General features: G+C 37.6%; 1 protein-coding gene across 2 annotated transcripts; it reads right to left on the reverse strand.

Moving 5' to 3' along the window:
• Positions 1–95: 95 nt before the first annotated feature.
• On the reverse strand, positions 96–10944 carry LOC136250237 (platelet-activating factor acetylhydrolase-like). 2 transcript variants are annotated; one of them, XM_066042417.1, is made up of 9 exons: positions 10823–10944; positions 10006–10168; positions 1828–1957; positions 1655–1768; positions 1515–1606; positions 1065–1222; positions 981–1011; positions 789–922; positions 96–289 (listed from the first exon to the last, which is right to left on the reverse strand). In XM_066042417.1, the coding sequence occupies exons 2-9, from the start codon at positions 10155–10157 to the stop codon at positions 192–194; spliced, it is 909 nt and encodes a 302-aa protein (XP_065898489.1). In that variant the 5' UTR covers positions 10158–10168; positions 10823–10944; the 3' UTR covers positions 96–191. The 2 variants fall into 2 exon arrangements, with proteins under 2 accessions (XP_065898489.1, XP_065898488.1); XM_066042416.1 differs by having other exon boundaries at positions 10612–10939.
• Positions 10945–12843: the final 1899 nt, after the last annotated feature.

The raw sequence follows: 12843 nt of genomic DNA on the forward strand, positions 1-12843 counted from the left end.
TGGTAGATGAGGTGTCGAAACATTAAACATGCATGCAACTTTATACAAACAAGATTATAATGTGGACCTTTGAACTGCCTTTATAGCTACACAGGTGATTGTTTAGTGTGATGTGTTAACATCAAGAGCATAAAAGGGGTTATATTAATACAACAAGGTTTAATGATAGACACTATTTTTGTACAAAAATATTACTCTTTTGACTCAGTCTCCACATTAGTACCGTGATACACTATTCCTGAACTGTCCGTGTCACTTTCATCAAGGTCTTTGACTGGATAAGTGGAGTCTAGAACAACATAAGACAAGTTCATTACATCAGCATAGCATACAGGCAGTACTACTATCTTTAGCATGTAGTGCAACAATTTCAGACTTTAAAAGGAGTTCCACTCTGAAGCATGAAAATTGTAGCTATATAAAGTCTACAATTATCATGTCTCAGAGTGGGACATGTGATAGCACATAATCACTCCCATGTAAAAATCTAAATCTTAAGCTTTTAAAGATACTTTGAATACTACACAATAAATATTCTGAGATGCCTAGCTCATATGAACTGAAATGCTAGTTTTAAGTGATTTTGCACTGTTATAAATAGTAAGTATTCTAGTTTCAGCTAGTAACTTAAATCAGCAAGTGGTATAAAGTTCTAGCTTCCAAAAAGGGACCTCCCAGATCTTCTACTGATGTGCATCATCTGGTATTTCTGTTTACTTTAGTTTGTAAGATGTGCAGAAGATGTGGGCTATTTTAAATATGTCACACTATTGCACTTGGTCACTTGCCTTTCCACAAGTGTCTGTTGAGAAATGATACGCATAATTTCATCGTGACTGCATGGACGGTTGTCAATTCTGGAGGCCGTCGTGATCCAGGGGCGATGAACACAACATCAGACTGGTCCATGTGGCCTGCCTCCCTATTAGTATCAGATATTACAACACACACGCACAAACACTACAATCAAAGAAACATACCGAAGTGTTATAAGTTGACGAATGGGATAATCTATTAAAGAGATACACAGCTACTTGGAAAGAACAATCTGTTTTACTGCTTACTCTCAGTTTGAACATCATTGCTTATATAACGTTTTATTTTGGTGATGTTTTCAGGCCATTGAAATGTCCAGGAGTTGATAAACAATAACGGCTGCTCCACCTTGTCTTCTATACGATCCTCCACTGGAATTAGGTATGCATCAAGGGCTACACCCACTCTATAAAGGATGTATACAATACATGCTGTTGCTGTACATATGTAGCTACACATTATATTTTTAAGAACTGATGTATATTTTAAAATGCATAACAGTCAGCTATGCAGAGCACCAGTACATATATTATTCCATAAAGGTGATTTTCGTGGCATAAGATGTCTCTAGGATGAGTTTTAAAGGCGGAATTTTAGGCGGCACACATCATTTTCAGGCAAATCCCTACTTAAACAGTACTACCGTACTGTTTGATATATATATATTATGAACTCTTGCTAACATACAATAAACATACCGAAATCGTTTATCATCAGCAAGAGCTGTCACTGTGGTAGCACTACCAAATGAATGACCCATCATTGCAGTATGTACCAAGTCCAACTTTCCCTACATAATATGTAACTAAACTAGTTGTATACTCCTTCAGGTTTCTACCTTAAACTGTTTAAAGTCAAAATTTGATTGTAACAAGTTCTCAAACTCACCACTACCATCAAGTTGATGGATAAAATCCAAACCTAGTAATATCTCCTTCCGTCGTATTGTCAACTATACACACACACACACACAACAGTGTATAATATATGCAGCTATATGCAAGCCTTTACCTGACGTGCTCTGAGCATATGCTGCTCATTAACTGAGACAGGTGGTCTTTCATAAGGAATCCAGTGGTCCACAAACTGTTGTGAGCCATCCTTCTTTCTCTTACTATAACAGTATCCAGCTGACTGATCCCTATAACAATCAAAAATTTACAGTATTAAATACTATAGCATTGGTACCTGCCCTTGGTGTTGCAGGAATTGCCCCTATTGTGTGTTACACTGTAACTACCTTGGATGTGTTGGAGTGTATGGATACAATCATATCTAACCAAAGTATAGTGGGCTTTTGAAGGGGGGAATTTTTCACGATATTTGAGGATTGGCAGCTATTCACAAAAAATTTTCCCCCTAGAAAATTTGCAGCTTGATCAAAATGGCATTGCTTGAGTATTATAAAGATCCTGAAGAAGTGAAAATTCCCCCCATTAGAAATTTTGGCATGGCAATGAATCAGAATAATAGCCTAATTGTCAGATTTACCCAAAATTATATCCAAACTGGACCCACCTCATGTGTACCAAATCAATAGAACAGTGAAACACTAATAGCACACAAATTGTTGTGGTGCACAATTCAGGAATTTTTACAATGATTGTCCCAAAATTTGATGTGTGGAATTCAAGGGGACTAATTATAAAGCTGCTCATAGGCCAGCTGAGGCTTTCAAATCAAACAGTACAGTAGTACTGTTTAAGTAGGGATTCTCCCGAAAATGATGCATGCAGCCTAAAATGCCACTTTTAAACTAGAGACATCTTACGCCACGGAAATCACCTTTACGGAATAATATTACTCCATCTAACATGAAATAGAGCATAACAAGAAAACACTTACTGGCGACCGAATATAGGATTTTTAAAAAACCTCCAAAACTTGAAATTTCATCTCACTCACTCACTGACCACAGTCGCAAGCTTAGAGCCCAAATGAAGCAACACACGGTCACCATTGTACGCCGCAACAACAAACTCACCAATGTGATGTGCCTGTTGGGGTTCCGACGAGTGTACGCCCTGTGTGCCTTGTCTTTCCTTTCATCTTCAATCAGGTTGGTTGTCTTCTTCTTCAAGCATCGAAACCATACTGAGGTGTTAATTTTCCGTATCAACACTTTTCTGTAGACACCACAAAATTATTTCAGAAAGCGCTTATGCTGCTGAAAGAGTGGGGCGCTTATAATTTCAAGTGCATGAAATCTATGGTGAAACAGCTGCTGAGTTGCTGACTTCCACTTTTGCCAATGCCTGGACTGCAATCGACGAGGACATTGTTACTTAATAGACGGACTAATACTCGACAGCTTGTTCCTGTGAGTACACTGACTCAGTTGGACGGCGAGATCAGCGAGTGATTGGATAGTCGAGACTCAAGTGGAAATTGTATTATTTCATCCTGTTAGTCGAGATTAAGCTCCAGACAACTGAAAGGGCCTTTTCCTTTGAACAAATTCTGACCTAGGTGAATAGAACACGGTCTATCATACTGAGACAGGTCATAGATCTGAGCGCCACTGCTACTACGATCAAAGGTAAGCTATGCATGCTACTACGGGCCTACGTGCTTCCAACTTTGGCACAGTCGTACTTCAATAAGCTATACAGGAAGTTAATAGCTAATTCACAAGTTACGCTGTGTTACAACGAAAACTAAACAAACTAGTATTTTAAAAATTGTTGGTTAATTTAAAAATGAAGTAGGGATCTATGCAATAAAAAATAGTGAAACAAAAGAAGAATGATGGTATTACAGCATAGCTCGGTGGGAAGTCCCTACTTTGGCACATTGATTAGCTATAATTTTGCTAAATACCAAAATAGGGACTTTCCCACTGAGCTATGCTGTAATACCATCATTCATCTCTTGTTTCACTACTTTTTATTGCATAGATCCCTAAATTAACAATTATTTTTGAATACTAGCGTATAAAGTGGTATCCATGCCCAAGCATTCAAGCTATGAGTAAAAGGTGCAGCATTTAAAGTAGGTGCAGGTTTAAAAAGTTGAAACAATAAATGGTTACAGTTATGCAGCTTAGCTATTTTTGGCATGCTAAACCACAAATTTAAGGAGAAAACTGTCCAATGAACAAAACCAGTATGTCGGTCAGGTTATGCATGCATAGGTACAATGATATCAAAAAAGTCCAAGAAACTGGCGCGGCAGAATTTTACATGCACATTCCCTATCGAAAGAGTTGATATTAACTCCTCGTAACAGTGATTATGAAAGATGAATAATATGTTTCAACATTCTAAAACTATAAAACTGATAAGCTATAAAATATAGAATAAGGCAGAAATTAAGGTAGGTGTAGCAGTGTTAGGATAGCTCTGGGCATGGATATCCACAGCTCTTTTCTTTTATATTTGAATACTCTTAAGGAACATCTGCACTGTTCTATTGCAGTATCTTGATCATCTGTTTGCTTCGGGGGGTCCGCAACGGGCTGTAAATTTCATAGATAACGCTGAAAATTACAATGCAAATCTTGAACCTTAACAGCAAATGTGTCCATAAATTTCTGTGAATTTACGTACACTGTTCTCATACGTCACTATGTGTCATGTTCTTGAAGGTGATACCATGTTGTCTTGGCATTGCAAGTGGGAGAATTGGGCTTGCTGTGCCCGTTAACTTTGATGTCTACAAGGTTAGAAGATGCAAGAAAAAGTATTAAGTGATGTAATGTCTCCGTTCCTCCCACAACAGATTTGTCACTTGCTACATCCTCAGCTGGCTGAAGCGTGGACACTGCACTAGATGCATCAATGAATACGGAATCAAGTTTGAATAGTAACACTAAGACCCGCAGTGACACTCAAGATAATTTAAGCTTGAATTTAAGTGATTGCAAAGATTAAGGTGAATATTTTTGTGGAGATATTGAGAAACTTGTCAAGAATGATGACTTGGAAGTGACAAATTTGGACAAGGTGACTGACAAGGATCTGGATCGTTCCAAGCATCACCCTAACTACAGTGACCAGCAAGACGACCAGTCCTTGGACCAGTCGATCTTAAGGTAATTGGTAGCTAACAAGATGCAATTTAAAATGATAGCTAATTAGCGGCATGAGCCAAACAACATAGTGGAACTGAGCCTCTGGGGACCACTTAGTGTTCAAACAACTGAAAAGTCCATTAGCTATTCTGAAGTTGTGTGGAAAATTGCCTTATAAAGCAATATGTTTAACACTTTCGCAAATTTTTGACTACTCTAATAGAGGGGAAGTAGCTAATAAACGTAAATGAAACTCACAGTATGCTTAAAACTGTATATAGGCTTTCAAAATTAGGGTCAGTTGTTTTATTGAGTAATTCCTTTTTCAGATACGTTACTGAATCATTACATAATCAAGCTTCTTCATCCAGCTTTCATGACCCTTCTTATTTGATATATTCAGGTATGTATATGCATACTATTTGTGACTTAAAATGATCACCAAGTAGATGAGAGCAAGACCGCCGAAGCACTGAAATTACTAGAGCAGAAGCTACCACCATTAATTGTAAATTGTTTTAAATCAGCAGGATTTGATGAAATTGATGTCATTTCTGAGAAATCAGGAAATTCTATTGAAATAATCAAAAAGTTCATTCAGGAGAAATACGCCACCAGTCCAGATCATAATCCATTTGGTAATTGAATTTCCACCTAGGCATAGACTTCATATTTGTCATTTTGTAAAAGAAGTACGAAAGCTACAAAGACCACTTGATAGCACTAACATAATCTAAAAGCACTAATGAATCAGCTTCTAAGGAACAGGAGTGCAAGATACCCACGAAGAAGCCCAAAATTGACTCTGATTATCCAGAATCCAATGTTTCATCTGTAATAAGCAGGTGTGTGAGAAAGTGGATAAGTGAGTAAGAAGATGATGGTTGTAATTTGCAAGAAGGTGAGCATTTCAAACTAAATGTTGCATCAAACAGAAGAAGTGGGAATGTGGATGTCTCCATTAGGTGTATTTTGTGTGGAACTTTGTCAACTTTAGACCACGTCAAAAAATTTATACATCTGCTCCAATTATTATCGGCATGTCCAACCCTGTGTTGAAAAGCGAAAAGTTGAGGATGAACCTAAAGGTGATGCTGCCAGTAAGCATACCTCTATAGAATTTGACACCTTCCAACAAACAGGTTTTTAGAAAACCCCCTTTCCAGAAAGTGGAAAGAGGGGCCCATAAAATTCTTGCCAATCACCATGGTCATAAAAAAGAGATCTCTTGAACAAGCTGCTGAAGACCCCCTGCAATCATGCATTACTGATTATTAGAATGTAATGGATACTATCAAGCAATTGCAGTATAAAAATGAGAAGCTTTCCATAAAGAATTAAAGCTTTCTTTAGCAGCATCTGACCAGAATACAACCAAATCAAAACTCAGTAACCTCTTGCAAAATAGCAAGGCAGAACAAAACTGTGGTAACTACCCCACAAATTGAAACCTTTCGACTACCATTAAGAAGTTTGCAACAGCACTGTTTTTGTATGCTGGACGTTTGGCCTATGAATTTCTCCAGCGAAATGTTCCTCAGGCATTACATTGTGTATGAACCATTCAAAGTACTATTCATGCAGAGTACAAATGCATCAAAGAGGGCTCTTTTAAATTAAAAGAACATATTGAGAAATACATGTATGGAGCCCCAGCATTTATCTCTATATCTGAAGATGCTATAAGGATTGTAGGACAGACAGTGTAACCAACAGGTGTGTGGGCTTTGTTTTGGTAAATTCTTGTACAGCTGACTCTTTTTCTGCCATGGAAGACATGCTTCGGAAGTATCCAATAGCAAAAGATGCATATATTTACCTGGCACAACCCTTGTGCCAAAATGTGCCACTTGGCTTGTGTAGGAACTGACAATAAGTTTTCAGCAGAAGATTTGTTACCAAGGTGGAGGTACATTGTAGAAGAGTGCTTAAGCATAAAATTATTGCTTTAAACTTTGGGGCTGATGGAGATGGTAGAGTATTGAAATGTATGATGTCCACAGCTCTCGCAACTGCAGATTCTATACATGTACAGAACAAGTTTCTGCTCTATCTAACCTGTATAGTCCTGTGTCTATACCTGATAAGTGACAAGGGTAGTTTCACATTCAACCTAATAAAATAGGATTTGTTTAAGATACTGTTCGTCTTGCTGTGAAATCATGAATCGGGAAGTTTACTGCCAGGTTACAATTGAAAGATACTAACCACAAAGACAAACAGAATTTTCAAGCAAGAAGCATACATTGTGGGGCAACAATTGTTGGTATTGATGGCGGCTTTCATGAGAAGGTGCAGATAGATGAGGATGATGAAAATGAATGATAACAATTAGGGCTGAGCAATAGTATTGATAGTACGATGTATCGCGATAGTAAATCACTATCGTTATCGCGATAGTAGGGATATCACTATCGTGATAGTTATGATAAGCTCAGATCTGCATTAAAATGGTACCAACAAACTGTTTTACAGTTAGTATTACAGCTTTCTTACAAAGGAGTGGCCTGTAAAAACTATACCAAAAGTCCATATTCATTGGCCGCCCATGCAGTTAATTAACAAATGTTCTGTGCGTACAAAATAACTTTCTATATGACTGCAAATCATAGCTATACAACTAAGACTTTGTTAAGAGTAAAGTGTTTATAAACTATCGGGATAGTATTCACTATCGTGATATTTAATGAGTAACTATCGTGATAGTAAAATTTTTACTATCGCTCAGCACTAATAACAATAATGATTCAAACTCAACAGCACCACAGAGCAGTGGCTGTCTCAGTGGAGATGACATTTCTGCTACTGATTCTATGTAACTTACTGAAGACCTTAGCAGTATGGCTCAACACAAACTTATTGATGATGCTCTGCAACTAAGACTCAAGGAGCAACAGAAGTTTGTGTACAAGAAGTTGCCTACATCAACTGTACCACTGTACCAGTATGTTGACAAACCTGGGGGTGATAAGGGAGCATCAAAGTCAGTTGAAAATACTTTAACTACCAAAGTTTCCAAAGTTAAGTTCAATCCTTTTGTAGAAGTTGTAACTGGTAGCAACAAGAACATCTTAATCCGCAAAACAACAGTTTTATGGCTGTTGTAAGAAGGCAAACGAATATCTGATTGTTTAGAGTGAGGTGCAAACAACCATTTTCTGATAATTTGTCAGCTAGTAAATCCTTTACAAATATTGAAGCGATTGTTTTTGCTGATAATGATGCCAGTTCCTTGGCCACTTTATCTCACACTGTAGTCATAATTGACAACAAAGGTGATACCAAATTTTCTGTATTGTGGATACGTATTGAATGTATTCCATTGTATGATAACAAGCAAATAATATCTACCGGCAAAGGCTCTGGGGCACACATTTAAGTGCTGTACAGTTTCTGTTAAAGTAGTAGTTTTTAGATGTGAGGATTGTACTGTAATACTGCGTGAAGGAAATGCTTTAATGCATATTGGGAGTGTGTAAATTTTGCATGTAAATGTAAATGGAAACTACTGGCTAATGGTATCTACAATGGATCCAGATACTGATGTGATTCAAAATCACTATCAGTGATGTACTGCTTAAACAAGTGACCTTAAGCATCGTTCACTAACTCAATCCACTGTTTAAAGATATTACTGAATGGTAACAATTAAGAGACTGATATTGGTAGCCATGAGCTAAGACCTCTTATACTGTGAGGTTTCAAGCAGGCTGGAGAAGATTACTGTGGTGTGTTTGCTGCTGCATACTGTGCAGCACTTGTTCATGGTGACAATCCTAGTTCTTATGTGTACAATCAGAATGCCACCTAATAAAATATTTAGAATGTGGATAAGACAGAGGAGAAGTGGATTTGCTCAACAGATGTGTTTTGCTACAGATATAGGAACTCAGATGATGGAAGCAAAATGGTGCAATGTAATAAGTGTAAAGACTGCTACCATTTGACTTGTATTTGCAGTACAGTTGAGAAAGGAAAAAAAGAGGCATTGCAATAACTGTCAATAGTTGATAGCCTATATTGATTTAGCTAACATTCAATAGTTAAACATGATTTGTCATCAATTGTGTTACACAGTTGCATGAATTTTTATGTAATAAGTAGTCATAGTCGGTGAAATATTAAGGTACGTTATAGGTAAATCTTTAGGGTGTGTAGGGTAAATCTTGATAAATCTGTAAATATTTATAATAAATCTCTGTAAATCTTTATAAACCTGTTAAATCTTTGTAAATATCAAGAATTTAAAATCTCGTAGGTAATTCTTACTCTGTTGCTGACCCCTCAGTTTGCTTATTTTTCTTTATCACTTATTAACTATTCCTGATTTTTCAGGTATGATAGTTGCTGACTTAATTATCTGTAAATGAAACTTCAACTTATACAACTATACTATTTCAGCATGACTGCAAATTGCAATTGGTGTTAGTCACTTGATGATCATACACAATTTGAATCAATCTGTGAGATTTAACATGCTGGTATAAATCTCCAAATTTCAAGTAGATTCAAATGTACGTAGCAAAAAGAAAATAAAGTATAAAGAAAATGAAAGGTGCACATAGATATTTACCTCAGATGGCTTATTTACTTTAGAACATCCAAACAATGTATACATAAATACATGAACATTGCTGGCTCACTGAAGGCATGCTAGTTAGCTATAACCAATATAACCTCTATATTGGTTATAAATTGAAAGTGAATGTGGCTTATAGTTTTGTCATAGATAATATATACCTCCGGACACGTGTCCGGAGGTATATATTATCTATGGTTTTGTAGAGGAGGGCTGTCAGTGAGAATTAAAATCTCATGAACAGCTAGGGGATCCTTGTAATGAGATAGCTATTAAAAACTCCATTGATTGGTCAGACAAAATGTGAGTAGTAATACTTGCATGTGATTATAACAAGAGACTTAGCTCAAGTTTGTTGCCATGCCCTGAAAAATTTCTATTGCAAAACCTGAATTTTTCATTTGGTGCTTTCTTCTTTCCTGTACATTAACTTGTGTCGAAAGCCTTCACCTGCCTACCTTGACCACAGGACATACCGAATATCACATTTAGAACACAATCAAGGCACAAGAAAGCTTAGTTATTTTTCTTAAAATGTGCCCTAGTTAATCTGGTTTATCAGCGAACATTATCAAAGCAAATACAACACACACCACACCTGTGTTCTACTGCAGCTACCAGGTAGCCATGAGAGGCAAGATCACAACAAACAGCCGAGTAAGTAGTTCTCATTCCTGCCACTCCATGTGAGAACATTATCACTGGTAGTGGAGTAGATGTCTTCACTGGTGCTCCATAAAGTGCTGGCATGCACTGTCCTCCTGTAATTACCAAATAGTCAGTTGATGTACATCTCAATCTTGTGACCCAAGCCAAGCTAATGCACCTATCAGACTAGGAAATACAGGATTTGAAAAAAAAAAATGGCAAAGATTTCCAATTTAAAAAACCACCTTTTCACCATTTGGTTTTCAGGTTAGTTGGTCATTTCATACTAGCATTCCCCAAAATGTATAGCTACTGGGAACATAGTTTAGAAAGGGGGCAGTAGAAGTCAGGGTCAAGTGGTAGACACAGTAGATCAGTTCCTATACTTCATTAGAAGTGCAGCGTGCCAAACCAAGTGCCAAACTTATTTTCAGTCATACCATCATTTACCTATTTTGCCTGAGAAACATATTGATAAGTGCATAATGCAAGAGGCTACACTGCCGCTACAGCTACCTAGTAAGCTACATGCTTTCCCTCGTGCTTTTATACTCACCACAAAATACGTTAGTTAACGTTCCCAAGAATCCGGCTACCAGGGAAGAGTAATTTTTAAACAACATGTATCCTTTAGCGTATAGCCTATCAGGTAACCAGGGTGAGAAGTGGTATCCGGAGCCCGGGGTGGCCTCAGTTGGATAGAACAGACGGAACAGTAGTCCACTATCGTCTCCTTTACACAGTGGCATTACGTCCACACATCCTACCTGGTGTTGACCACTCGGTACGGGTAGACCGATACCTTTAAACATGCCAGTCTTCCTCCATCCTGTTGTTGCTGCTGCGGAGGCCATGATGCTCTCCTTATTTCTGAATGCCGATAATTGGCATTAATTTTGTAAATTGTACTTAAGATTTAAAATTATTTACAAATACGAATTATTTGCTCAAGATCTAATAGAGCAGTCAGAAACTCTAACATAACACTCCTACAGCAATCATACCCACTATTTATTTCCTGGGAGGCATTCAAACTTCTCTAAAAGTGTTATTTTGCATGCTACTAAATTTCTTGGAAAGTGCTTTGTTGCATTTATGAAAAGCTTACAACCCTTTGAAACATCTATCCTGTTGCTTGAAACCGAGCTTGAAACTAATTCACCTGGTGGACATGTATTGTCATTTTGAAGGCTCACCAAAATAATGATAATAATAACTGCCTGCCCCCTCCGTGTGACTACCCGATTGCTTTCAAGGTGACAGGAAACAAGGAATCTCATTATGTTGGCCTAAGAGTTGTGCCAAGAGATGAAAATATTTGGTTGTACTATATTAGAGTATCATATAGGCTACTAGCCTACTACTTATTATTAGTCATGTACATTTATCACTAAGGTCACTGATGAATGCATAACATTAACTACTTTATAGTCTTATTGCATGTTTGCTGCCAGGTTTGCTGAACAAATAATAGCTACTAGTAGTGTTTTTTTTGTTTTTTTTACAAATACAACATAATCAACATTTCTGAACTGAAGTCTTTGCCTTGCTCAAACTGTGGGCAGAGAAGCAAACTCTTCTCAAACTCTGCATGTTTGCTTGTAAGGATATACGATAGTGATGACTTATTCAGTACTGACAGTTTATAGACATTACATTACACATGCATGGATGGGACTCTACTACTACTAGGCCTTTTAGCAACTTCCTGGTGTCTATATGCACAAACTATAATCATCTGTTTATTAGGACACATAAACTTAGCTTCTCATCCACCAATACACAAAAGCAACTGACGGTTCAGTACTCCTACGGCTCACTCACAAGTCACCACCTACTGCCCCTATGGTTACTACGCCGGTGTAACCCACACGAACAAAGCAGGGGCCTCTGAAACTTATAGCTACACCCACACAGTGATAGCTAAGGCCATGCACATAACCCTTATCCCCAATTAACCACACTACCACATCAATGGTTTTTCAGTTGCACCATATCAGTGGCTGAATGCAACCATCAAGCAACTATGTAAGTTAGTGATTAGCTAGAGAAGTGCAAGAAAATTGTATTCTGAGTCATGTGAGCTATCTTAAGTATCCAATTCAGCCACCTAGTTAATAAAGTATAAACTGCACCCATTAAAAGTCTGAGGTCTCCATGGACCCTCCTTGCACTCAAATCAGTCCCCACTGATGGTAACTGCCTTAAGCAAAGTGTTATTCTAACTCAGTAACTATTGTCTTGAAAACCTATATATGTATTATATGTGCAAATGTACTGTGATTTATAAAAACACACACAACTAGCTACTAAACTTGCAATGCCCAGGAATTATAACCATACTTGAGACACACCACTTGCTTTACATCTGTGAGACACTATTTTCCACTCTAGGTTTTTACAGCAGTGTTTCTCAGACCCTGTGAAAACCACAAGTGCATGGAGGTTTTAATAGCTAGTACTATAATGGTCATGGCTTTGTTGGGGCTAGTCTTGTTCTTCTTAACCTGGAAGTAGTATAGTTTTGATGTCATTCCATCATGTGATTAGTTTATGTGCAATAATGGCTGTTACAAACGCTATGATTATGGCATTGCAATAAGAAATCCATGGTGTACAAGACAATTTCCTGCATCAGTTTGCAGTGAGGGAGACAGACACACTGGCAGACAGTTAAGCTTATGGTTTGCACTGTGCCACATCAATTTCTAGCTAATAATAATACAGAATCACAGAACTGTAGCAAGGTGGCTAGGCCATTATCATCTGAGGAGGCAGATAGCTATAC

Source organism: Dysidea avara, chromosome 3 (genome assembly GCF_963678975.1).
Source record: "Dysidea avara chromosome 3, odDysAvar1.4, whole genome shotgun sequence".
Classification (NCBI taxonomy): Eukaryota; Metazoa; Porifera; class Demospongiae; order Dictyoceratida; family Dysideidae; genus Dysidea; species Dysidea avara.

Coding starts and splice junctions, on each gene's coding strand:
- LOC136250237 (XM_066042416.1), bottom strand. CDS start 10,909: ATGGCCTCCGCAGCAGCAACAACAGGATGGAGGAAGACTGGCATGTTT. Junction 1,958..10,005: donor GTAGCTGCAGTAGAACACAG/GTGTGGTGTGTG, acceptor TGATTGTTATAG/GGATCAGTCAGCTGGATACT. Junction 1,769..1,827: donor ATATGCTCAGAGCACGTCAG/GTAAAGGCTTGC, acceptor GTGTGTGTATAG/TTGACAATACGACGGAAGGA.